The 27,286-nt window shown below is 42.4% G+C and overlaps 1 protein-coding gene across 1 annotated transcript in view; it reads right to left on the reverse strand.

The window, feature by feature from the left end:
* Positions 1 to 27,286, reverse strand: part of CCDC187 (coiled-coil domain containing 187) — a 122,747-nt gene that overhangs the window by 27,577 nt on the left and 67,884 nt on the right. The window contains exons 17-23 of the mRNA XM_040324132.1: positions 26,516 to 26,607; positions 22,997 to 23,076; positions 20,698 to 20,882; positions 18,591 to 18,678; positions 14,066 to 14,206; positions 6,823 to 6,992; positions 5,350 to 5,483 (exon numbers count right to left, since the gene is read on the reverse strand). Coding sequence (XP_040180066.1) covers positions 5,350 to 5,483; positions 6,823 to 6,992; positions 14,066 to 14,206; positions 18,591 to 18,678; positions 20,698 to 20,882; positions 22,997 to 23,076; positions 26,516 to 26,607 — 890 coding nt within the window. The remainder of the gene's footprint in view (positions 1 to 5,349; positions 5,484 to 6,822; positions 6,993 to 14,065; positions 14,207 to 18,590; positions 18,679 to 20,697; positions 20,883 to 22,996; positions 23,077 to 26,515; positions 26,608 to 27,286) is intronic.

Consider the following 27,286-nt stretch of genomic DNA (forward strand, 5'->3'; position numbering starts at 1 on the left):
CTTGGGGGTCAAAAGGTCAAACTATTTTTAGATCTTTGGGGTCAAGAAGTCAATCTATTTTTAGATCTTGGGGTCAAGAGGTCAATCTATTTTTAGATCTTGGGGTCAAGAGGTCAATCTATTTTTAGATCTTGGGTTCAAGAGTTCAATCTATTTTTAGATCTTGGGGTCAAAAGGTCAATCTATTTTTAGATCTTGGAGGGTCAAAAGGTCAATCTATTTTTAGATCTTGGGGTCAAGAGGTCAATCTATTTTTAGATCTTGGGGGTCAAAAGGTCAATCTATTTTTAGATCTTGGGGGTCAAAAGGTCAATCTATTTTTAGATCTTGGGGGGTCAAAAGGTCAATCTATTTTTAGATCTTGGGGTCAAGAGGTCAATCTATTTTTAGATCTTGGGGGTCAAGAAGTCAATCTATTTTTACATCTTGGGGGTCAAAAGGTCAATCTATTTTTAGATCTTGGGGGTCAAGAGGCCAATTTGTAGATTTTGGGGTCAAGAGTTCCATCAAGTCAAGTTTTCTGTAGATAAAAACAAACTGTACAGTTTTGATAAAAGTTAAATAATGTCCTTGCTAAAGGTGTAGGCCATTTACATGCCTCTTGAAGCCTGATTTAAAAACTCCCAGAGATTTCATCATCTCGTCCTGCCATGTTGCTAGGACATCACAGCTATTAGCCCCCTTTCACACTGGAGGTGCTAAAGGGCTAAAAATAGCACCTGAAAAAACTCCTCCCCTGCAGCCCCAGTGTGAGAGCCTGAGGGCTTTCACACTGGAGCAGTGCGCTTGCAGGACGTTAGAATAAGTCCTGCAAGCAGCAACTTAGGAGCGGTGTAAACCCTGCTCCTCCACCGCACCTGCCCATTGAAATGAATGGGCTAACGCGGCCCACTGGCAGTGTGAAAGGGGTCTTAGTGTTTACCTTCACCATCACAGGAGTTCGCTTTTTCTCTGATTCAAACCTCCTCACATGCTCTTTATCTCCCCTGATGCAGTAGCTCTGAGTTTGAGAGCTGTCTCTAGTTATGATAGAGGTGAAGAGTAACAACCAAGAGTCTTTTAGCGAAATCCTAGCAATAAGGCCGGAGAGGGTTATGTCATCTCTGGGATCTATTCAGTCAGGACCCATGAAGTATGTAAATGGCCTATACCTACAACAAGGGTATTATTCAACTTTGGTCAAAGCTGCACAGATTGTATTCATCAATGGACACCCCAAACCTGCATAAGCAGTTTATTTTGCCTTTAAGGGATTGTTCACGTGTGTTGATTAGAAACAGCAAAGCACCGCTCATTAACACACCTAGAGCATTTATGTGTTTTTGAAAAAGCATCAAGAAAGTGTGTTAAATTACCTTTGAATGTGTTGTTTTTCTAGTGGGAAGGGCTTAAAGTGGAACAAAAGGGTGAATATTTACCTGTCAAAAGGCCATTCGTCAACATCTTCTTTGGAGTGCCAGTCTTCAGGCCTCTTCATTGGCCGATGGGGGATGACGTCACTCCTGCACCAGCACTGTGGAGCTGCATATGCACTCAGGCTACAGCACCGGAGAGGATGGTAAGCAGACAGGTAGGGGGATTTCATTGCAGAGGAGACATTGCATGTCTTCTCTACAATAAAAGCCTGCCTGTTCACTGTTTACTGTTTCTTACTGAACTTCAGTTTCACTTTACCCACTTGCCAGCCGCACTATAGCCGAAAGAAAAAAATATGGTTGTGACCCTCGGTTCGAAACTGCGCATGCGCAGTTCTGATCCGGAGCTGGCCAAGACCATCCATCATCAGACGAACCGATCGTGTGTACAGGGCATTAGAGTCAGTTTCATCTGTGTGTGCCTGCCCATTCTAATGTCTTGCCCTGTCCCTAAGCTATTTAACCACTTCTCGTCCGCTCTATAGCCGAATAACAGCTACAGCACGGACCCCAATTGCCAGGAGGTCGTCAATAGATGTTCTCCCCTGCACGCGCTGTGATCACCCAAGTCACTGAGACTCGGGTGATCACAGATCCGAGTAAGGGGCCGGTCCCGGCCCCTTACCACGTGATCAGCTGTCTGCCAATGACAGCTGATCACTCGATGTAAACAAAGCTCGGTAATCGTGAGGAGCGTGAGGAGAAAAAAAGCCGATCACCGGCTTAGGTGCAAGGGACATCGGACATCGGCCCAGAAGAGGAAGGAGGCACATATGCCTCGTGTGCCAATCTAAACCCCCTGCCAGTGCCACCTGTCAGTGTTCACAGTGCCCACCAGTGCCACCTATTATTTCCCACCACCATTGGTGCCAATCAGTGCCACCTACCAGTGCTGTCTATCAGTGCCCATCACTGCCACCCATCAGTGCCCATCACTACCACGGTGGTATGACCGCGCAATTGTCGTTCAAAGTGCATCAGCGCTGAAAGCTGAAAATTGGTCTGGACAGAAGTGCCCAGTAAGCAAGTGGTTAATTAATGCTTTTTGCCTTAATATCTACCTTAAATCATATTGCTAATTGCATATTATACTTGTTTGTACCCTAAATACTGAAATTTGCACCTAAAACTGTAGTTTTGTAACTTTTGAAAATGGCAGTAAAAATTTGGCTGTGCCGGTAAATTTTGGGTGTCGTGTCAGTAAATTTCAATCTGGTAGGTTGGCACAACTGGAGGGAGGGTCTGTACTGAGGTGGTTCACAAGAGATTAATATATGTTAGTGTGCTATATATGTTACTATAGGCCTATTTTTCAATTTATGTTTCTTATGGATATATTTTGATCTCACGTTACAAATTATTGGCGTAGCAGCATGGCACCATAATATCATATCAATGACCACGATTAAATTGTCTTCAATACAAACACTGACAAAATTTGAATGCATATGCCTCAAAAACTGAACAGCTAGAGGCATTATCCACAGTTTATAATTTTTTGTTGGAAAGTCAGACCCCAAAACCTCTACAATATGTGGGGCACTGGGAAAAAGATCTCAGCAAAACTGTAGGACTGGAGACAGATCTGGTATACCACAACCCATTGCTCGATAAATGTCTGAACAATAGAATCTAACTCTAAAAAAAAAGTACCGACAAATTGGGATGGGGGTCAGGCAAGTTGTTTAGGGTAGGTTGTGAGTATGGGATTAAGCAGTTATTAGGTTATGGGGTAGGGAGAAGGGTCAGGTGAGGTGGTTAAGGGAGGGCATGGGTGTCAGGTATAGTGGTTAAGGGAGGGGGTTAGGGTTAAATGATATTGTTAAAGGAGGATATGGGGATCAGACATATGTTTATGGAAGGGGGAGTGGATGTTAGACATGGTGGTAAAGCCTGGTGGTTAAAGAAGGGGTGGGCTTAAGGGTCACATGTGGTAGTTAGGGGAGGGTGTGTATTTTCTATGAACCTTTGGGAGAAGGATCTCTGAGCTGTAGCCAGGGTGAGGCCAAGAGGAGATGGGACTAGTGAATGGCATCTGGTGTCATCCAGGAGACAGCCAGAGACAGCCAGAGTGAGAGCGAGGCTTGGTAAGTGGAGGGGAGAGGAAATGTTGAAACCCAGTGGGGGTTAGTGCGCCGGCGATTGCACTGTCAAATTAGGATCTCTGTGGCAAAGGGGATTTACTATTATTTGCTAGAGAAAACATTCTAGCACTAATGGATGTTGGAGGTACTGTGCCTTTCTTTTTAGTGTTGATGAACACCTTTGGAAAGGTGCTGGATGACTTTATTCAAATATTTTATATAAGAAGCAGTATCAGTGAGAAGAGCCTTTCTTCTGCTAGTCTGCATTTGTGGAATTTTCACTTTAGCACCTGTATATTCCAAGACTCTTATTTTAAAGGCTTGGGTTAAACAAAGACACCAGAAGGCCTCATACACATGGCTGTTCAGGGCTATATACTGCCCAGATCAGCATATTTGTGCAGCAGATAGGGCCAGGTGTTTGCGATCAGATAAGGCAGCTCAGACTTGACAAATAATGACAGACTGGCATAGTCCACGGCTGTTCTCATGTACTCACCTGGCTGTACCTGCCGCACAAATATGCTGATCTAATCGGTGTATGGCCCTGGATAGCCACGTGAATGAGGCCCAAGAGAATTGTGGAAGTAATCATTATTATCATCCTGCTACATGGGGGGATGTAATTGGCAGCCCAGGCCAGACAGACCAAGCCAAACTTTTTTACCATTGGCTCCTCCTTTTGTAAGGAGAGGATTCTGTTGGTTGTGTCAAGGGGTGCAACTAGGTGTCTTCTGGAGGTTCTAGGAGTTCTTGGAGGGAGGTAACATAGCCAGCCTACAGTTCCCTCCATTGAATGACTGCCAAAAAGGCATGACCAATCACTGAAACATGTCTTTATACAGCAGCTCATTCAAAATATCGATCTTTTTTTGCCCAAAGGGGCCATGTTGTGTTAGGAACTCATACAACATCATTCCTATTGAAAAAACAGTCTGGGCTCCCATTGGGCTTCTTCACCTTAAAAAAAAGCTCTGCCTTTATCCCAGAAAGTCTGTGCCTCCTCTTTCCTCTCCTACTTCTGTCCCTTTTTGTTCTTCTTTCCTCTCCTTCTGTCTATCTCTCCACTCCTCCTTCTCTTCTCTAGCTCTCCTCTCCTTAAACATGCTCCACTTTTTAGATTTCAATATGGTAGCACAAAGAATTTTCGTAAGTTGGATCGCACTTTAGTAGTAAACTCACAGTTGTTCATTCGAAGGTCTGAGAAGACTGAGGGCCCCGGTGACCCTTTATGTAGCCGCTGATTCCAGAGACCTTTCAGGAAACGTAACCAATAGACCAAAAATAAATAAATGGAAAACCTGCATTCTCAGCCTGCTGTTCAGTGGATTGTATTTTGGTTATCTTTAATCTATTAAAAACCAAAGGTTTTAAAGTCAGGTCAGGCTTTGGCACAATTTTATAATTTAGTATAAAAGTTCTGCCAAACAGCAGATGCCAAAAAAGCCTGCTGTCAACTACTTTATCTACCAGATAAAGGGGTTAAAGGGGTTATTGCTTCAGCCAGCAGTTGATCACCAATACTTCTGACCAAAGTGTTTTTGTCCCAATAATAGATGGTTGCTAAGTAGTCACTATTTTATGAAATTCTTCATGGTAGACTGAAAAGCATATGTAATGGAAGAGTTTCAGGTTTTGAAAAATGATTGTGCTCTGTGTGATACTGATTCTGTTAGAGTTTAATTTAACCATGACCCTTAAAAACAGTCCTAATGATTGCACAACCTGGCCACAGCCACCATTCAGCATTGAGTGCTGTGTTTTTAATTTTTTTGTTGATAATACAGTAATTTAAAAAAAATTGTACAGGGGGGGATTCGTGAACTCCTGTCTTTCTAACAGTAAATTACCTTGTTTTGTTGGAAGACTATATATCATCTGCTGTTCTTGTGTAGACTTGGTCTGATTGTCTTTTGGAAGTACAGGAATAGATTGGTGGTTGTCCAGACCATCTGCTGTTGGGTTGCCTTTAGCATTTTGTAGCCTATGGAAAACAAATGTAACAATTCATCTGAAATGAAAAAAGTTTTTCTTGATTCCTGAAATAAAAAAAAGATGATTTGAACTTTCTGTAGGCTGTACCAAAGAAACCTCCAAATGTTATTGTGTTTAATTGTCCTAACTATGGGAAATTTGGTAATGTGCACATTAGCAGCTTTTTGACTCTGAGAAATGTAGCTTATTTTTTGCCAACTACGTTTCAGGATTTTCATTCTGGTGTCAAAGATATTTTACTGCCACACGCAGTGAGGTGAAATCTTTCCAGTGGAGTAACTGACAGCAATAAAACATCAATACAGATAGTAACTTCCCCACTCAATTCACCACTAAAAACACAATTCTGGGTGTAGTTAAGCTTTGAAGAAAAGGTTTCCAGGATTAAATGCTGTTCTTTTGGCCATGTGAATGTAGCCCAATAGTCATCAAATTAGTGCTATAAGATATATATATTACACATATTTTAATTCTTCCTCTTTTAGGGAAGTGCTATGAGGAAAAAAAGTGAAAAAGAATGAGAGACACCCTCTCCAGGCCTAATTAAAGAACAGGATTTTTTTTGTACTTTTCTCTGAATCCATTAAAAGACAGGATTCTTGAATAACTGGGTTATAATGTATCTTAATAGTAAATTGTGTGTATGATCAACAAGAATGGCCATGCACACTGGGGGATGGAACCTTAACTGAAGCTCCCCTCAACAGACTCCAAGATTTTTTTTTACAGTGATGGACACAGGATTCTTTCACAGCTGGAATTTCCAAAAGCAGTTCAACTGAGGGTGGGCTACAAATCAATGCAGGCCCAACAACAAGGAACTTCATGCAGCTCAAAAAGCCACTTGATATCAACAGAAGACCAGGTGATAGACCTACAAACCTGGAAAACCGAGGCCTGATGCTAAAATGGCCAAGACGTATTTGACCCTGATTGAGTGAGCTTTGATGAGAAAAGGGAGAGCCCTATCCTTGAGACCATAACCTTGAACACTGGCTTGACAGATCTACCTGGGACACTAGCAAAAAAACAGAGCATATTGGTCATGGGAGAAATTATACCCAGGAATGGCCTACAGATTTTTTCAGCCTCTTTGATTACAGTGTACAATCCTCATGTAGGCAGCAGTTTATAACCAGTTGTCCAAGAATTATGTGCCCCTCAATAAACATTATGTGTCCCTCAATAAACAAGAAAGAGATCTCCTGTGTGCCTCTCACAGCAGACAATACTGCAATAATGGTGAGCAGCCATTTTTGAGCAAAAAAAAAAAATATCTTCTGCTATGACTTTGGAAAATAAAAAGATGAGGTAACAAGTTTACATACTGCTCTGTATCTTCTGCTTGTGGATCCTCCATAATATGATCATCTACAGACAGATCAGAAATGGCAGACTCAGTGTCTTGATGCAAATGCTCTCTAGACAGGGTGGGATTGTGCAGAGTACTTTCCACTGTTTGATTCCTGGGGATCCAAAGATTTCCCTGTTCTGAAACCTAACAGGAGAAAATAATTTAAGCTTTGTAATTTGAAAATGACTGATTCCTGGCTTACATTTTAACCAAGCGATAGAACATATCTATGAAAACTGATGTGATACAAACATATTAATGTTGCCAACAACAATTAAAAATTAGCTTTTATCTTTTTACCTGCAACAGATAAGGTCTCATGCACACTGGGCGTTTTTTTCAGCCGCTCCTAGGGGCATCTGGCTTTTTTTTCCTACCTCTAAACACTCCTGCATGTTAGCCTACGTGTCTATGCACACATAAGCTTGCAGAGGAGTTTAGAAGCAGAGGCATTTAGAGGCAGGAAAGAAATTATTATTTAAACCAATGAAATGAATTAACACCGAAGCACTTGACACCTGTAAAACGTGCTTTTCTGCAAAAACGCTGTTGCCAGAAGGAAATGCTTCTAGGAGAGTTGGGAAAACATTCTGGCCCAGATTCACGTAGGGCGGTGTTTCATTGAGCGGGCGTAGCGTATCGTATATACGCTACACCGCCGCAACTTAGAGAGGCAAGTGCAGTATTCACAAAGCACTTGCGTCCTAAGTTACGGCGGCGTAGCGTAAATGTGCCGGCGTAAGCGCGCGTAATTCAAATGATGAAGAGGTGGGCGTGTTTTATGTAAATTAAACATGACCCCACATAAATGACGCTTCGAACGAACGGCGCATGCGCCGTCTGTGGACGTATCCCAGTGCGCATGCGTCGGATAGAATGCCTAAGATACGTTGAACGCTGCCTACGACGTGAACGTAACTTACGCACAGCCCTATTCGCGTACGACTTACGTAAACGACGTAAAAAGATACGCTTGTATGGGCTGCGCCACCTAGAGACCAGCTTTAACTTTACGCCGGCGTATGTCTTATGTAAACGGCGTAACTAATTGCGACGGGCGTACGTACATTCGTGAACCGGCGTATCTTGCTCATTTACATATTCAACGCGGAAATCAACGGAAGCACCACCTAGCGGCCAGCGTAAATATGCACCCCAAGATACAACGGCGTAGGAGACTTACGCCGCTCGTATCTTGGCCAAATCTATGCGTAACTGATTCTATGAATCAGGCGCATAGATACGACGGCGGCCATTCGGAGATACGCCGTCGTAAGTCTTTAAGAATATGGGCCTCTGTGTGCACAAGGTCTTAAAGTGTTACTAAACCCAGGAGTGTCTGGTTAAAGCTTGTAGGAAGAGTTTTCATTCTGCACTAACTATCCTATCAGAATGCAGGGCCCCTGACCCTCTATCTGGACAGTGCTGATTGGCACCCTCCCAAAAAAAAAAAAAAATTGCAATGTACACCAAACTGAGCATGTGTCCCTGGCTCTATATTATCAGGAAATATATTGGGGACAGTGGAAGGAGGAGATGATCAGAGAAGACAGGCTCAAACAGACATTTTTTTACACAATGCAGGTGATTAACCCAGTAAGTATAACACTGCTGTGGGTTTAGTAACACTTTAATGACATTTTACAATGGGAATGTGGATACCAGCTTACTTTGCATGGTTTTGATATGCATACTGCCAAAGGATGCATGTCAGTGGCACATTAAAACTCATATGTGTTTGCCGCCTATCAGGTGTTCATAATCCTAGGAAGCAGGACTGCCTAGATGCATTATTCTAGGTGCATATACAGCCTTCTTTGAATAAGTGACAAGGAGTTACAATCTTGCTCTCTGTATTGAAATAGATGATGGTGACTGCGCTGTTTGAGGAAGGGTAAAGAGCAGATGCACAAGGAAGTGAGTAGCAAAAACCCACCGGGTTTTTGCTACTCACTTCCTTGTGCATCTGCTCTTTACCCTTCCTCACACAGCACAGTCACCATCATCTATTTCATTCACACATTTCTGTCCAGGACCGGTTCCAGGTAACTGCAGCAGTGCCCCCCCCCCCATAGTATTTAGCACCGATAGCGCGAGAGCCCTTCCAATTTATTGCTCTCTGTATTGTCATCAGAACATGAGGGGAAATCTTTCACTGACTATAACTGTCCCAGTGACAACTGTGTAAGAGGGTGTTTCCCTCACTGTAAAGGCTCATACACACAGTCAGACATCCAACAAAATTTCCCTTGGATTTTTTTTCTAATTGATTTGTCCGGCCACACCCATAGCATACACACAGTCAGACTTTTCTGCAAACTTTTCTAAAACTTTTCTAACGTCACATGTTTTTGCTATTTTCTGCTCTTTACCGCCACCCTTTGGTTAACTTCTGCTATTGTTGGTTGCTTTTAACATTGGTTCTGAGCATGCGTATTTGCACTTTGTCCAAAAGTTGGTTGGCTTGCTGTACACACAGTCAGACAAGGCACCATCGGACTTTTGTTGCAGAAAAGTTGGTCCGTTTGCAGACCCAACTTTTTGTTGGATGAAACCCGAAAAAGTTGGTCCGATGGAGTGTACACACGGTCAGACAAATTGGAAAACTTGCAGATTTTGAAGTTGGTTGGCAAAAAGTGTGACCGTGTGTATGGGGCTTAAGATATTTCCCTTCACGTCCTGTTGTGTCTAAAGAACAGGAAGTGAAGGGAAATTTCCCCTATAATACACAATGGCAAAAAGAGACCGGCCAAGGAGTTTATTAAATCATTTCCTACTCAATCCAAAATGTAATAAAAAAAAGGGGGGGGGGGTTGCTTAAGATATTCTGTTTTTTTGAAGAGGGAATATCGTCATAATATTGGTCAGCTTCTAATTGCTGTCCATTTCCACATTTAGGAAACAGGTATGCAGACCCCCAAAAACAAGTCTATCCCTTCACCCTTTTGTCCAAAACTAAAAAAATTGTCTGTAGTTCAGTGTGAATCTGAAACCTATAGAACTTTGTTCCTTCACCTTTCACGTATTGTGACATTCAAAAAGAGATTTGATATATGTAAAGTAAAAACCTAAAAGAAAAGTGTGGGAATCAAAACAAACACACTGTGTAATCACCTAGATCAGTGGTTCTCAACCTGGGGGTCGGGACCCCCTCGGGGGTCGAATGATGATTTGGCAGGGGTCACGAATCCTGGGCTGTTCCAAAAGCCTGCACTGCTCTCCCAGCCTTTTTTGCCAACTCAGCCTCTTCGCAGGCGCCCATTTAGTTCATGGCATGGCTGGGGGGCAGAGACTAGAGTTCAGCTGACTGGTGATGAGTGTGAAGTGGGAGGGGCTGGAGGAGACCCTATCTCCTGATTTCGCTTTAGGTGTCACTGCTACGAGACACCACAAAAGGGTTTTAATATTTTAAAAGTGGAAGGAACTCAGGGAGCTCTAAACGTTAATGGGTTAGGCCCCGTACACACGACCGAGTTTCTCGGCAGAATTCAGCCAGAAACTCGGTCGGAGCTGGATTCTGCCGAGAAACTCGGTCGTGTGTACACTTTTCAGCGAGGAAGCCGACGAGGAACTCGTTGGGCCGAAAAGAGAACATGTTCTCTTTTTCCTCGTTGTTCAATGAGGAAAGTTGGCCCGCCGAGCTCCTCGGCGGCTTCCACACTGAACTCGCCGAGGAACTCGATGTGTTTGGCACGTTGAGTTCCTCGGACGTGTGTACGGGGCCTAAGGGGCGCAAATTACTTGTCTTGTCTTGGGTGCTCACAACCCATGCTACGATTTTTTTTTTTTACTGTTAGGGGTCCCCACAACCTGGGAAATTTTATTAAAGGGTCACGGCACTAGGAAGGTTGAGAACCACTGACCTAGATGGCTGCAGCATTGTTCCGATTCCCGCTGCCTCTAGACACTGAGAACTGAGCAATCAAAGACAGCTTATGGGTCAGCTTTCCGATCTGCTCTGAGCACAAGTCACCGCTCTGTTCTCTGCCTCTCCAGTGATCACTAGATTGCCAGGCTATGAATGGGGTGGGAGCAGCTGAGGGGCTGAGGCAGCTTCTGGTCAGGCATCTGAGCAGATCCTGACATTATTGTCAGGATCCCTGCAGAACGTGGACTGGCTCTGTAATGTGAGCCGACAGTGGACTTTAGCCAGTTGTTGGCTGAATCTGGGTCACAGGAATGTAGAACTAAGCGCAAGTCTGTGGCCCACAGGAGAAGTATATCCAAAAGAGCCCTTTCTCATACTTTTTCTTTAAAACCTACTTAAAAATTAGAAGTCCCCTGGACCTGACGGTCTAACGTACCTCTACTACAAAACTTTCCAACCGCTCCTTCTCCCTCATATCACCGCACTGTTTAACGCTTTCATGCCTAACTCCCCCATCCCGAGAGACATGCAGACCTCTTACCTCACGTTGATCCCCAAACCGGGAAAAGACCATACCCTCTGTTCTAATTACAGACCAATTGCCCTCCTCAACGCAGACTTAAAAATCTTTATTAAGTTACTGGCGACTAGGCTGAACAACTTCATGCCGTCACTCATCCACAAGGACCAGGTTGGGTTTATTCCCCTCCGTCAAGCGGGGGATAACACCAGGCGAGTTATTGACCTTGTGGAAGTGGCAAACAGGACTGGGACTGAGGCACTGCTGCTCAGCCTGGATGCGGAAAAGGCCTTTGATAGGCTGGGTTGGCCTTTCCTGTTTGCGACCCTCCGGCGTGTTGGCTTGAAGGGCCCCTTCCTACAATCTATTGCCCATTTATACTCGTTCCCTTCGGCACTAGTTAGAACCCAATTTGCCTCCTCCCCAATTTTCCCTATTTCTAACGGAACCCGACAGGGCTGCCCGCTTTCCCCTCTTCTTTACGCCCTATGTATTGAGCCCCTAGCAGCACACATCAGACAAAACCCAAATATTCGAGGCATACCAGTCCGCACTAGGGACTTTAAGATTTCCCTGTTTGCGGACGATGTCCTACTCACCCTTACACAACCTCAAGTCTCCCTCCCGAATTTGCATGTAGAGTTAGACCGCTATAGTGCCCTTTCGGGGTACAAAATTAATAACTCTAAGACGGAAGCCCTCCCCCTCAATCTACCACCCCGGACACTGTCTGCCCTCTCCCAATCCTTCGGATATGCTTGGAAGACATCTGCCTTAAAGTACCTTGGTGTTTACCTTACGCCTTCCTATGACACTCTATATAAGGCCAATTTTCCCCAACTATACACCTCCATTAGGGCATCCCTGGCCAAATGGAAAAACCTGAAGCTGTCCCTATTTGGTCGCTTAGCAACCATTAAGATGGCGATCCTGCCTAAGCTTCTCTATCTTTATGAAACGCTCCCCATTCCTGTCCCAACCGCACACCTTAGACACATCCAGGGCGATTTGTTAAAAATTTTTTGGAACTATAAGAGACACCGGATAGCTAGGTCAGTCCTGTATGCCCCTCGCGACCAGGGTGGCCTTGCTTTCCCTAACGTTGCCAAATACTACTTAGCCGCCCAGCTGCGCTCAGTGGCCTCTTGGTGTACCCTCCATGCCTATAATCGATGGACGCAAATTGAAAAATTGTGGCTAGCGCCCACTCACCCTAACTCCATGCTGTGGAGTCCCGACACATCGCTCAGCCCATCACAACTCCTAGGACCTATGGTATTATTGCGAACCTTGTGGCGGCGCGCTAAACTGCAATATCCCCTCACTTCCTCCGCCTCCCTGGTCACCTCCTTTTTATTTACACCCAGTATCCCAGACAGCTTGACCTGGCAGATGTCCCACTTCTGGAGAGATAGGGCCTTATTTCGCTTCGGTCAATTGGTGGATACTAGAACCAGAACCCTACGGTCTTTCCAAGACCTGAAAGAGGCTTTTGATTTGCCCAAACAGGCTTTTTTTAGTCATTTACAAATCCGTCATTTTGCTCAATCTCTAGTAACGAATCTTCAATTCTCCCCTTTAACTGAGTTTGAGAGAATCTGTTTGGAAGGGTCATCCCCCAAAGGTATGATCTCGCGCACCTACCGGCTCCTTATACAGGACATGTCACCTACTGGGCCTCGGCATGTCTACATGCGCAAGTGGGAGCGGGCCTTGGGTGAAGATATACCCATGCAGGCATGGCAGCTTATATGGTCGCAAGCCTCTAGGAGCTCCATCTGTACGCTCTATAAAGAGAACCAGTATAAAATTCTGTTTAATTGGTACCAAACTCCAGACCTGCTCCACTCTATCTACCCTACAGCTGATTGCCGATGCTGGCGCTGCTTTGACGCGGTGGGGACGCTTTATCATACCTATTGGACCTGCTCCTTGATCGTGCCCTATTGGCAGACAGTCCATTCCCTAATTCACTCTATATTTGGTTCATCGGTGCCGTTTTGTCCTAAACTTTTCCTTCTGGGCCTCCCACCCCCCTCGTTTTCTAAACTTTCTAAAAAACTCCTGGCCCAGGTCCTTACGGCCGCACGGTGCCTAGTGGCCCTGAAATGGAAAAAGAAGGAACCTCCCTCCCTGTTTGAACTACACTCTAGAATCAGGGACGTTAAAAGGATGGAATACATGACAGCTTCCTTGAATAACACTCTTGACACCCACAACCAGGTATGGGAACTATGGAATGCGCTGGAGGCCCCGATCACGTGATAACTCCTGTCTTGGGGGGGGAGGGCGACCTGGTTGAGTATCCCGGGCTGGGGGGGGGTTCGGGGCGGATGGTGGACCTTTCTCCTCTCTTTTTCCCCTGCACTCTTCACCTCTCTTTCTATACTTCTCTCCGCTTTTACTGACTGTCCTTTACTTCCCCACTATACTTTATGTTTCCTTGGTCGCTAAGACACACTGTGGCAGGCTAGATTCTGTGATGATATAGACACTATGTCCTATGTTAACTAGTTTGGATTTTGCACTGACCCGTCTTATTATCCAGTTCTTGCACTGGCAACTTTGTCTGTCCCTCCTAGTGCTGCCCCTTTATGATGCCATATGTCCTTTTATGTCTTTTTCTATTATTTTTATTTTTTTTTCTTTCCTGGTCCCTTCTTTTGTTTATCCTTTACCTGGAAAATGTTGAAAATTCAATAAAATTTAAGTTTTCAAAAAAAAATTAGAAGTCAGCAGTATCCACTTTCTTTGTATTCACTCTGTAATAATGATCTGTCCCTACGAATTCTATTGTGGTTGCACAATCTCACAGCAGGTAACGCTTACCTGAATCCCTGAACATTGCAACTTCTGTTGAATATCAACTGCTGACTGCTGTATATGCAATACCTCCTTCTGCTGCTTTAGCAGTAGCTTCCTCTCCTGGTGTGCTGCCTTGTAGATGTTGTACAAGTGATGAATTTCTGCCTGAGTAACAAAATGGGCATGACAAAATGAAAAAAAAAAAAAATCAAAAGTGGACTTTATGTATTACTATGACTGTATTATTGTATTATTCTGCACACAATATTGTGGTTTTAAATGTACCAGTAGCGCTTATTTACACCATAGCAGTTGAGCTGCAAAAATCTCCATTGACCCAATAATGCTGTGTTGGGGCAAGCTGCTACACAATGCATGAACAAATACATGAAATACATGAAAAAATGCAAAGTATCTCATTGCATATCACAGCCCCTCCCTTACTTCACACCGCCCCTCCCTTACCCACACGCAACACACACCAGCAAACATGCATTTTAACATGCGTGCTGGTGTGAACAAGCCCTAAAAATATTTGTACAGTATTTTACATTTCCGTGTGAGCTCCAACATATTTTTATAAAAACAAAGGCAATTTTAGTAGATTGAAGCTCTAATTAACTAATATTAATGCCAGAAGCATTAATATTTATAATCAGGCTGGGTCGTGATCCGTGGTTCAAAAAGACCAAGGCTTCTGGTCAATTGTTAACATGTATTGTGCTTGGAGTCTGCATGGTCTCTGTGTTTTCTCAAGATGTTCCAGTTTCCTTATACAGTTCAAAGGAACATTGCCTTCTGAATTAGTCAGCCAATAACGACTGGCCAAGGTATTCCTTCTGCATTTCAGGAGATTTGCATTACAGAAGGCTGATACCAAGACAGATTTTGTAAAAAAAAAAAAAACATTTTTAATTAGTTCAGAACTAAATTCAATTGTATTTTTATGTTTACCTGCAATTTAGTTTTCACAATAGGCCTAAGTAACTAAATCTTCTTGACATAAGTCTTATGGAATCTACTGTACAGCAGCACTCTGACTGGGGGAAGGAACACAACCACTCTGTGCTAATCAGAGATATACATTTCTCTAAACAGCAGCAGAGGGGGAAAAAGGGATAAGCTCATTGGTATCTTGCTGTTTCTTCACAGTACAGACAGGTTGGGGCAGTTCCTTTACCAGACTGTATTGCTTAATTGCAGCTTAGTACAGAAAAGCCAATCTGTCTGGTAGGGATGCCTGGATCACAAGACTGACTAAACAGAGTACAAACGGACTGGCAGGTAACAGTTCATATATACAATATATAATGTATATTTTTTTTCTCTGTGCTGGCTGTCTGCTAAAGTCCAGCATTAATCCAGGGTCTATAGAGAGCAAAAATGAATGTAACTTATTCAACCGACAATCTTGACTCAAGCAATTATATGAATGGTAATTATATGAGCCAATAACTACAATATACATTTGTGGTTAATACCAGAAAGATTTAAGAAACATACTGTAAGGCATAATAATTTTTTTCTCTTGGGTGTATACTGTAAAAACATAGGAGAGGTAGATGTAGTGCCAAAGGCTGTTAGCTATGTCAGCCTTGGGGAGCTAGAACTACTACCGCTGTTTTTCTTTCTTGCTGGTAAAAGATGCCAGCATCTCCTACCAGGTCAGCCTATCTAAAGTCTATGACAGGTGTCTGAATTCCCAGCCATTTACAAGGGTAGGCTGTACAGTGATTAGATTTGAGACTTTGTATAGAAACACTCTGTGATAAGGGGTAGTCACATTTGTCAGCTGCAGCCACGAAAAACACAAAATTATCTTCTGTTTTATGTTGTAAAATATTCCTCTATAGTCTCCATTGGTATTCTAATTATCAGATGTAGAAGATATGGTGGAACAAAAAGACAACAATCGACATTTTTGTGACATGTTAAAAAAAATATCTGGACATGCTGGTATTATACTGTAAAACAGAACACAGAGAGAAAACATAACAACCAGTCATGTTTTACTTTATAAAAGTTAACTTGATAAAAAAAAAATCATGACGGTTTCCTATAGATTATTGCACTTTACTTTTTGGGTTATTGAATAAGGCCTTATGTGTTGTCATTCTGAGAGCTGAGATTGATGAGAAATCAACTATCAGAATTTTAATCATTTTTCCATATAGACTGTATTGCGTACGGAAATTCCGACCGTGTATGCCCCATCAGAGTTATTCCATTGGAGTTTAGATAGAGAATATGTTCTATTTTACTCCGATGGAATTCCAATCGTGTGTATGGGGCTTTAATGTTAATTATTTTCACAAGGGTTAATGGTGACATATCATAATATTTCATCTCATGAACTGCATCATCCCACGGAACAGGTAAACAATTTTATTTGCCAAATTATCTGTAATTCTGCTCAGCCAGTCTTATGAGTTAGGCTTCCCTGCAAGGCAGCACAACCAAGTCCCTGACCTCCATGCAACTATGACACACTAGCAACCACTTAAGTTAAGTAATGGCCCTAATATAATTCCTCTCCCTCTAGTATGTAAAGGGATATTTAATGCATGCCACATATGTTTGTGCATCCTAACTGCTTGAATGTTTATGTACTGTATGTGCATACATTATTTTGACATGTTTCATTACTGTCATGTGACCAATTTGCTATGTGACAATTAAAAAAACCCATATGCAGAAAACTGAGTTGTATTATCTGACTATATAAATATGCCTTACTTTAAGGTTCAGATAGTGCTGTACATTTATCGTACATTAATGCAGTGTTTCTCAACGCCAGTACCTAAGGCGCCCCAACAGGTCATGTTTTCAGGCTATCCATTACTTTGCACAGGTGATTTGATCTGTTTTACTGCCTTAGTGATTACCACAGCAATTTCATCTAAAGGGAAATCCTAAAAACATGATCTATTGGGACACCTTGAAGACTGGAATTGAGAAACACTGCATTAATGCACTTCTTATCCAGTGTTGCCAACTGTCAGTAATTTTACTAGCAGCCAGTGAAACGGGCACTTTCCACTCACTGGCACAGTAAATGCCAGTGACAGGAAAAGGTTGTCACTAAAAAATATGTCTGTGACGCTCGGCTCGGAGCTGGCCAAGACCATCCGAGTGCCTGCTACAGTGTGTTTGGCAGTGCCAGCGGGGGGAAGATCTGACAGAGTCGTGCCTAAGTGTGTCGCGTGATGTCATGGTGCAAGGGAGTCTCGTGTGCGGGTCTGCGGGACAGGAGTAAGGTAAGTCGGGAGCAAGACTGTCAGTGCTGTTTGGACTGGAATGAACTGAAGGGACCACCCAGTGTGGAGAGAGAGTGTCACTGTGACTCAGTAGGGGATGTATCATGCAGTGTCATCATCATCTGTGCTGCTGCATACTGCTGTCAGTGTCATTGTGAGAGTCAATTTCATGTGTGTGTGTGTGTGTGTGCGTCCATTCTAGTTTCTTGGCAAAGATTTGGGGGGCACACCCTAAAAGATCCATTAAAGATGGCGCAGCCATAAGACCATAAAACAGAACAAAATATTACAGCGCAGACATGCAAAAAATTTTATTTATCTAAAAAAAAATGGGGATTTGGTCACACCATATGGCTATATGGTGCTTAAGCCCACTTACTGCGACAAAGTACCCCATTATCAGTGGGTCTTATGCTATCCATAGACTGGAAGATCCTGCTTCTCTGAACCATGGGAGAAATACACTCCTCTATATGGGAGAACTAAAGGACTCCTCCTTTAACACAGGTGGACACTAATAAGAGGCAATGATGGAGTGGGGTGCTCCTGCCCAAAAGGATTTGGTCAGAATCCATACAATAGACAAACAAAGATTTGGGGGGCACACCCTAAAAGATACATTAAAGATGGTGCAGCCATAAGACCATAAAACAGAACAATATATTACAGGGCACACATGCAAAAAATTTGTTTTGCCTTATCTACCTTAAACCCCATTGTTAATTACATATTGTACTTGTTTGTAGCTTAAATCCTGAAATGTCCACTTAAAACTTGTAAGTAATTTGGTAACTTTTGTAAATGCCAGTAAAAACTTGGCTGTGCCAGTAAATTTTGTGTGTCGTGTCAGTAAATTTCAATCTGGTAGGTTGGCAACATTGCTCTTATCTTAGCTCTAGTGTAGAGAATGAGCTGTTGTTGAAAACAATACACTCACAGGCTGGCTTATTCTCTCTTGATTCTCTTGCAGCAGTCTAACAAAGTGACAGTTAATAGAAGAAGCACCTACTGTACATGTCTGTATATGGAGACGCAAGCATTTGAAATTCAAATTTTAAAAATGCTTTCAGGTAAACTTATGAAAATAATATAAAAAATTAGCACTCACTAAATGTAAATGGTGTTTTCTCTTTAAGTCTATTGATATATTCAGATCTGGAATGGCGGACTCTCTGTTTTTTTGGGTCAGGTAAACTATAAAGATCAGGCAAAAAAGTTTTGGAGGTTTTTCTTTGTTCCCTCCAATGACAGTGAATGTGAGGGCACTTTCTAACACAGACCACTTCTGTTACCTGCTCCTGTTTCAGCTTTTTCTGGATGTCTTCCTCTTGTCTCAAGATTTCTTTCACTTTATCATGTTCGTTCTTCATCTCCCAGCACCTTGGAAATAAACAACATTTGCCGTTAATATACTGACTGGGAAGATAAGTTTCTCTGATTCCTTCCATCAACTCAGAGAGGTCACACCTGATGAGGAATCTGTAGCTGAGAAAATGATTAGCTGCCAGGAGGGAGATGGTCAGAACCCGACAGCTGGCAACCGGGCAAAAAAATACAGCTTCTCCAAAAGACCCAGCTACTGAAGTTCCAGTGGGGTGACACTTCGCCTGATCAGCTGTGTTAAAAAACTACTCTGGATTTCACTTTGTGTGAAAATCACTGTATTTTGTACCCTTTTTTTCTGTATTCAGATGGACGCTTTGTTGTTATAGAGTCCCACAGAGACGATGTAGCCACCTTTTTACCTTGATTGAGTCACCAAGACATTGCTGAGAAGCTGCAGCTTTGATTATTCTGCTGTTTATGCATGATTTTTCACCATCTTGAACCTGTTTTGCATTATTGCTACTAACTTTGCACCTATTTAGTAAACTGCATGTTACAGTTACTATCTGTTTAATCATTCAGCCGATTGCCCCTACTTTAATGGCCCCCTTATTCATATCAGGACTCCTTCTGCAACAATTACCCAATTATACAAGACTAATGAGTAAAGTTAATCCTGCACCTCCAAGTAAAATACTAGTATTTCCTTGACAATATAGTTAACCATTTTTTATGCGAACGGCAAAAAGCAGAGATTCTATTCCACAGTATGCTCTGCGGCTGCAAGACATGGCAGCAGTAATGACCTGGCTGGGGTGATGTGGACAGATAGCTGAAGGAACTTTTTGTAGATGAATTGCTCCCAATTAAAATCAGAGAAACATTGCAAGAGAAAGACAGAAGCAACTCCAATATGACCTTCCATGAACTGTCAGAGATTTACAGGCTATGGCACACCTATGGCTATTGTAGGTGGGAAATGACAGATCCACCTGCAACCAAGTAAATGGCTCCACTGGAGGTGAATGGGTGGGATGGCTCAGCCCCAGGCAGAGATATCTCCCCTAAAGCACAGACAGTAATACTTCTCAATGGGGCAAAGATGCTCCCAGTGTAGAAGGAAAATGCCACAGTCAAGATAGGCATGATCATCTTCCCTGTGCTGGAACTGCTAAGTTGTGCTATCTCTACAGACTGTCCCAACTACACACCGTAAAAGGTGTTAAACTCGAATACCCCACTGTCAGGAGCCAAGCAGTGGGGCAACAATGTGGAATGTCTCAACCTAATGTGGGTTTAAAATCTGAAAAATTCGAAATCTCTGACTTGTCCTGAGGATTGCCTCAGAGTAGGCTTTAGGTGAATATCATCCATGAACTAGATTAGTATAACTGGACAGAGATCCAGAGAGGATCCAATGATTTTCCCCCTAATAGAGGTGATGCAGTTACAGCAGTGGCCTAGTCCAAGAGAAAGGTCAAAGCTATTACCAGAAACAAACAAATGAGTGGTCCCAGTGCCCACAAAAGAACTTGAACACACTCTGTATTGGTAATGGCAGCAATGCCGGTCTGCAATCAAACAGTTTGTTAAAAACCAGTCGTGGGTGGAGCAAGGAGAGCTAAAAGCATCAGACCTTGATGCTTAACTTAGGGACATAATGCTAGTCAGATGTAAAGCCACATGTTAGCAAGGAAGATAGAAAATAACATTTGAAGAAGTCCCTGGAGTTCTCTTACAGCAGCTCACTCTAGGTGTACCTAAAACAGTCTATGATATCCAGAGAGATGGAACCCAAGTAAAACAGAGGTGCCTACACCAGAAACTCCTCAAACCCATTGTGACCCACAGAGAAGCCCATAAGTGGGTTTTAAAGATCATTCAGATAATCGCTCAGTCTGCTACTCTACCTTAGAGTACCTGATACTGACTGCCCCTTGCCTGAAGGAACCAATATTTCACAGCTCAGTAAAGTCATGAAAGCCCTGACATGTTTGGGGAGGGTATCACTACAAATCTATGATGCATTTCAGTCTGTTTTTATGCTGCACAAAACAAGCAATATTGGCATACATCCTCTGATGCTTGAGCAGTGCTAGTTCTGCTTTTGTCTTTTCTTTGAGGGCGTTTTCACGGAGCTTGAGAAGCGCTGTCTGGTGTCTGGCCCGCAGTTCCTCCTCCCGAAGATACTGTTGTGCCATTTCCATGGTAAAGCGGCTGAACATGTTAGAACCGTAAAACTGTCTCACTTCGCTCCACTAAAAATTAGAAAGAGGCACATTTAGTGAACAAACCTATGTTACATAGTTACATAGTTAGTCAGGTTGAAAAAAGACACAAGTCCATCCAGTTCAACCACAAAAAAAATAAAAAAACAAAATAAAAAACACAGTAAAATCCTATACACCCAACTCCATACCCACAGTTGATCCAGAGGAAGGCAAAAAACCCCAGCAGAGCATGATCCAATTTGCTACAGCAGGGGAAAAAATTCCTTCCTGATCCCCCGAGAGGCAATCGGATTTACCCTGGATCAACTTTACCTACAAATCTCAGTTATATTCTGTACATTTAGGAAATAATCCAGGCATTTCTTAAAGCAATCTACTGAGCTGGCCAGAACCACCTCTGGAGGGAGTCTGTTCCACATTTTCACAGCTCTTACTGTGAAAAAACCTTTCCGTATTTGGAGGTGAAATCTCTTTTCCTCTAGACGTAAAGAGTGCCCCCTTGTCCTCAGTGTATTTCAAGTGAGCACATATTATGAGATATTACTGCAGTGTTACCTCAAAGTACATGTTCACCTATAAAAAATCCCAGCTTCTGATGCCTGAGGTATATATGAACTAAAGGGGAAGCTGGGGCCACAACACACACATCTAGTGGTATTGAGAGGGATGATGAGATGGGTGGGGTTTTTATTTTTATTTTTTATAGGTGTACTTTTAAATAAGATGTAAAATTAGCAGGGTTGATTAGCTATTTAATGACTATGCCAAACTGGTTAAGAATTACTGATATAAATCAATCTGGGTTAAGTTCATCTTGTGTGCACTTAAAAATATTGGCCCGGATTCACATACATCGGCGCATATATATGCCACCGTAGCGTATCTCTTTTACGCTACGCCGACAAAACGCAGAGAGGCAAGCATGGCATTCACAAAGCAAATGCTCCCAACGTTGCGTCGGTGCAACGTAAATTCATAGGCGTAAGCCAGCCTAATTCAAAGTAGGTGGAAGTGGGTGTGATCCATGTAAATGAAGCATGACCCCATGCAAACGATGGGCCGAACGAATGGCGCATCTGCCGTCCCGTGGATGCATCCCAGTGCGCATGCTCAGAATCACGTCCAAAATACTCCCTAAGATACGTTGAATCACTGCCTACGACATAAACGTAACCTACGCCCAGCCCTATTCACGTACTACTACGTAAACGCTGTAAAATACGACGGCTGTTCCCTGGTCCATACCTTTGCATGAGTTGCGACTCAAAGATGGGGAATAACTTTACGCCGGACGTACGACTTACGTAAACCGCGTATATTAATGTGCCGGGCGCAAGTACGTTCGTGAATCGGCGTATCTCACTCATTTGCATATTCGAATCGTAAATCAATGGGAGCGCCCCTTGCGGCCAGCGTAAATATGCGCCCAGGATAACGACGGCGTAGGAAACTTATGTTGGTCGGATGAAGCCTATTTACAGGCGTATCTTGCTTTCAAAGTCAGGCGCATAGATACGACGGCGCATATGTGCACTTACGCGGCATATCTCGAGATACGTCGGCGTAAGTGCTACGTGAATCCGGGCCAATGTATATATATTTTATATATAGATATATATGTATATATATATATATATATATATATATTTTTTTTTTTTTAAATAAAGATTTTGATTTCATAAACGTTTGTGGGTATGGTTTAGATCTTTTAAAGATTTCCTACTGCCCTACCACAGGAAATACACTGAAAACATTAGTTTTAGGTAGTGACCCTTTAAATTTAAAGAATATATATAAAATAAACCTATCCCTTTCATCTCCAACCATTTTCCTTCCATGAAAGTACTTGGAGGATTAAATATTTGTGTTATACCACATAAAAAGGACAAATATTTTCCCCTCATATTTTCAGTAATGATTGAAGATGAAGTAAATGTGATACTGAAGGAGTGCATGTGATAATTTTCCCAACAGCAAATAGCTAACAGCAAACAGCCTAAATGCAGTATACTGTGATAATTTTCCCAACGGCAAACAGCCTGAATACTGCCACCTACTTGTCATACAAATTATAGAATTTATATAAGAAATTATCTAAAAAAAGTACATAAAATCATCTTTCTGTGAAAAAGATAATATACCTTGCTTGTAGAGTCTGTGGCTGAGTCAGTGTGATCCCAAGAGTGCTCCAAAATGTTATTCTCATCGGGTAAAACATTCACTGTTTAAACGAAACAAGTAAAAAAAAAAAAAAAATATATATATATATATATATATATATATATATATATATATATATATATATATATAAATCACACTTTTTAGCTGCTGATATTTATTCACAATGAAATATTGCCTAAAAAATAAATGGTGAATTCATATTTTGTGGACACAAACTACATAGGTTTTTTGATTAAGTGGCCACAGTGAAAATAACATGAAAGCTATTCTTGTATTAAGGCTAAACTCTAGACAAAATAATAAAATACACAAAATGGGCACAGTTTTAGCTCCCAAAGGGTTTGTATTTATGTTCGTCCAGTCCTGTGATTGATACAGCTTTGTCACATCACACAGTTCTGCATGTTCTCTCTATGCTTTAGTTTTACTTTGACTTACAGGTCTTCTTGCCGTCTTGTTGCTCAAGATGTTTTTTTTTTGTGGGGGGGGGGGGGCGCAAACTAATTGAAAAATTCTGAAACAAAAACATCAAATGCAGCCTCACTGTGACATCATAAGCAGCCACTGTGCTCATCATATGCAGTCAACTGTGCCCATCATATGCAGACAACTGTACCCAACATATGCTGTCAATTGTGCCCAGCAAATGCAGCCACTGTGCCCCATCATATGCAGCCAACTGTGCCCATCATATACAACCACTGTACTCATCATTTGCAGCCAAATGTGCCCATCATATACAGCCAACTGTGCCCATCATATACGTCCACTGTGCCCATCATATGCAGCCAACTGTGCCCATCATATATAGCCAACTCTGCCCATCATATATAGCCAACTCTGCCCATCATATATAGCCAACTGTGCCCATCATATGCAGCCAACTGTGCTCATTATATACAGCCAACTGTGCCCATCATATACAGACATTTGTGCCAATCATATGCAGCCAATTGTGCCCATCATATGCAGCCAACTGTGCTCCATTATATGCAGCCACTGTGACACCCACCAACCCGCCTGCCCGCTCGCTGTCTGCCCGACACTTACCCCATCGTGGTGGTGGGTCAAGCAGTGGATGATGGCAGCAAGCCGTAGGACAGCTTCTGCGTCCTCCATGTGTCTCTTCTTGCCATCTGCTAGGCGGCCAATGGGATTGCTTGTGCCTTCAGCCAATCAGGTGACGGGTATTAAACCCATGCCTCCTGATTGGCTGTGAGGCGGTTCAGTGTTAGAAAATATTCATTCCCTTTTCTAACATATCTGGGTGGACTGCGAGCGCAATGCTCTGTGCCACGAGTCCACCTTTTTTAATCCTATTAGACCATATGGCTCTAATCAGGTACTTCAAAAAACACCACTGTCGCTGTAATTCAGGCGCTCGGTGTTCGAAAAGGGGCCGGATGCCTGAATAGGGGTTGGCAGCAGCGGCCATGGATAAATTCATGCTATGCATGAATCTATCCATGATACATAAAGGGGGGGGTGGCTGGAGAAAGGGGGCAGCGCCTGTGCGCCCTTAATGGACGGACCCTTAATTATTGAGTCACCCCTGGTCCCAACACTGTGGCTGGAAAGTGAAAAAAGCATCAGACTGATGAGCTTATCTCTTTGTCACTTTGCTTTTTTCTTCTATTAGCACGCTCCTTGAACTGCAACACACAAGGGCTGCAAGAGGTTCATACCAAGTTAAATTAAGGTACACTGCTTGCATTTAAAAAAAAAAATACTAAGAGAATGTATGAATGATTACAAAGCTGCATTATTTCTGTCTGTATTTGTCTGGAATTCAGCTTTAACGTGATAGTGAATTGCTTAAAATAAAAAAAAGATGTTATACTTACCTGCTCTGCGCAATGATGTTTCATAGAGTGGTCCCAAACCTCCTTTTGGTGGTCTCTCACCAGGAAAGCATTAAAGGGGTTGTAAAGGAATTTTTTTTCCCCTAAATAGCTTCCTTTACCTTAGTGCAGTCCTCCTTCACTTACCTCATCCTTCCATTTTGCTTTTAAATGTCCTTATTTCTTCTGAGAAATCTTCACTTCCTGTTCTTCTGTCTGTAACTACATGCAGTAATGCAAGGCGTTCTCCCTGGTGTGGAGAAAGCCTCTTGAGGGGGGAGGGGGCGAGCAGGAGTGTCAGGATGCCCACTAACACACAGCTCCTTTCTATATCTGCAAAGTAGAGAGTGTCCCGACCCTCCTGCTCGCCCCCTCCCCCCTCAAGAGGCTTTCTCCACACCAGGGAGAAACCTTGCATTACTGCGTGTAGTTACAGACAGAAGAACAGGAAGTGAGGATTTCTCAGAAGAAATAAGGACATTTAAAAGCAAAATCGAAGGATAAGGTAAGTGAAGGAGGACTGCACTGAGGTAAAGGAAGCTATTTAGGGAAAAAAAAAATCCTTTACAACCCCTTTAAGGTAAAAAATGTTTTGACTTTAGAACCGCTTTAAATCATGAGCATTTGCAAAACTATAGTGGATGCTCGAGCATGCCTGCTTTAAAGTGGAATTCAAGCTTAACAAACTTTCCTTCCTCCTCCCTTTTAGTCTGGTCATCTGATCCTGCAGCTCTGGCTCTGTGGTGTCAGAGAGTAGCTGCTGCAGGGGAGAGGAGGGTGCTTTAATAACAGATGGGCCATGGGATTCTATGGGTGATGGCACAGCTCCTAGAATTCACAGTTGTTGAGCTGTCCATGACACAGTGGAGTCAGAGCTACAGGGTCACATGACCTGACCAGACTGGAATATAAAAAGGTAAGTATACATTTTTTTTTACACAAGGTAGGCAGGATAGGTAGGATGGGGGGGAGGGAACATTGTTAAGAATAGTTAGGTTTGAAATCCACTTTAAAGCTTTGCAAACTCTTGAAGACTCATCCCACCCATCTGTTCATTTCCATCACATGATACGATTGTTTTGCTTTCAGTTCATCATACAGGTTGAAAGGAAAAGGAAAACTACTGCAGCCACACATCTAAGGACTGCCAAACTACAATATACTACATTATTTTGTTGTGTTGAGTTATCCTTTAACACTGAAGCATCCGTATATGATGCAATGACTTTAGGAAATCCAGAGTTTTGTGTTCTGTATAATTTCCTTTGGTGCACCATTAACGGTGGATGAAATTTGGGGTTCTTGCACACAGGTGTACATATGGAACATAACATTTTAGGCTTTGAAAAAAAAACACGTCCATATGCGCGCATGTTAAACAGTGACTGCTGGTAAATTACCACGCATAGCCGCGCATAGTGTATTCTTCAATACATGTCAATGGACAAGTGGATTTTACTCTGGCTTTGTGCAAGAGCCCTTAGTAGGATACCAAACTAATTAGAAAAGCATAGTACATTCAGGTTTTAGAAATATTGTACATAAAAATTTAACAATACTTGCTGAATATAGAGTTAAAAAATTCATCATGTTTTGCTACCTAGTTTTCTTAGTTCCTAGGGTACATAAACTACATACGCTTATCAGATGTTTTCATGGTATTATGTGTCACAGGTGCAGCTGGTGTATTAGATGCCGAATCCAAATAACCCTCCAGGGCATATTCAGACCTAAAATAAAATAATGCAGAAAATTTGAGTTTTTGTGCAAAGAGAGCTAATCTAAATATTTCTTTATCTCAGTTTATTTATCACAGAGTTAAAATATATTGAAAAACCAATTTTTGTTTTTGTTTTGGATACACAAGGGATTGGTTAGAAACCCTTAACATACCCCTTGTTTGCATTCTTTTGAGGTTTCCCTACCCATCCTGTAAGTGGAAGTTTCCCCAAAGCCCAAAGAGATATCCCCACGTTCACAGCTGTCAATGGAACAGATGTGTCCACTGGAGATCTCCCCTAAATTCATACTCTGGTGACAACTGCAACATTTATAAATGTTTTTTGCATTTCATTTGGCAGATATGTCTTTACTTCCTGTCCTGGAGACACAACAGAAGGTGAAAGTAAAACTTTCCAATTAGAGGGTACATCTTACCATATACAACTGTAGAACAGGTGTCCTCAATGAAGGATTTACACCAAATTTTTGCAGCTTAAATCACTTTTTGCCCCGCTCACAAAGATTGCCAGGACAAATACAATGTGTGAATCATTCCCACAGTGGGGACACAGACCTCAACAAAAACAGAAGTTATACCCTTTACCTACTCTCTGAATACACTTTATATTTATACACACACAATTAAAAAGGAAGCAGTAAGAACTCAAATATGTGGTGACCATGTAA

This window comes from Rana temporaria, chromosome 9 (assembly GCF_905171775.1).
Source record: "Rana temporaria chromosome 9, aRanTem1.1, whole genome shotgun sequence".
Taxonomy (NCBI): domain Eukaryota; kingdom Metazoa; phylum Chordata; class Amphibia; order Anura; family Ranidae; genus Rana; species Rana temporaria.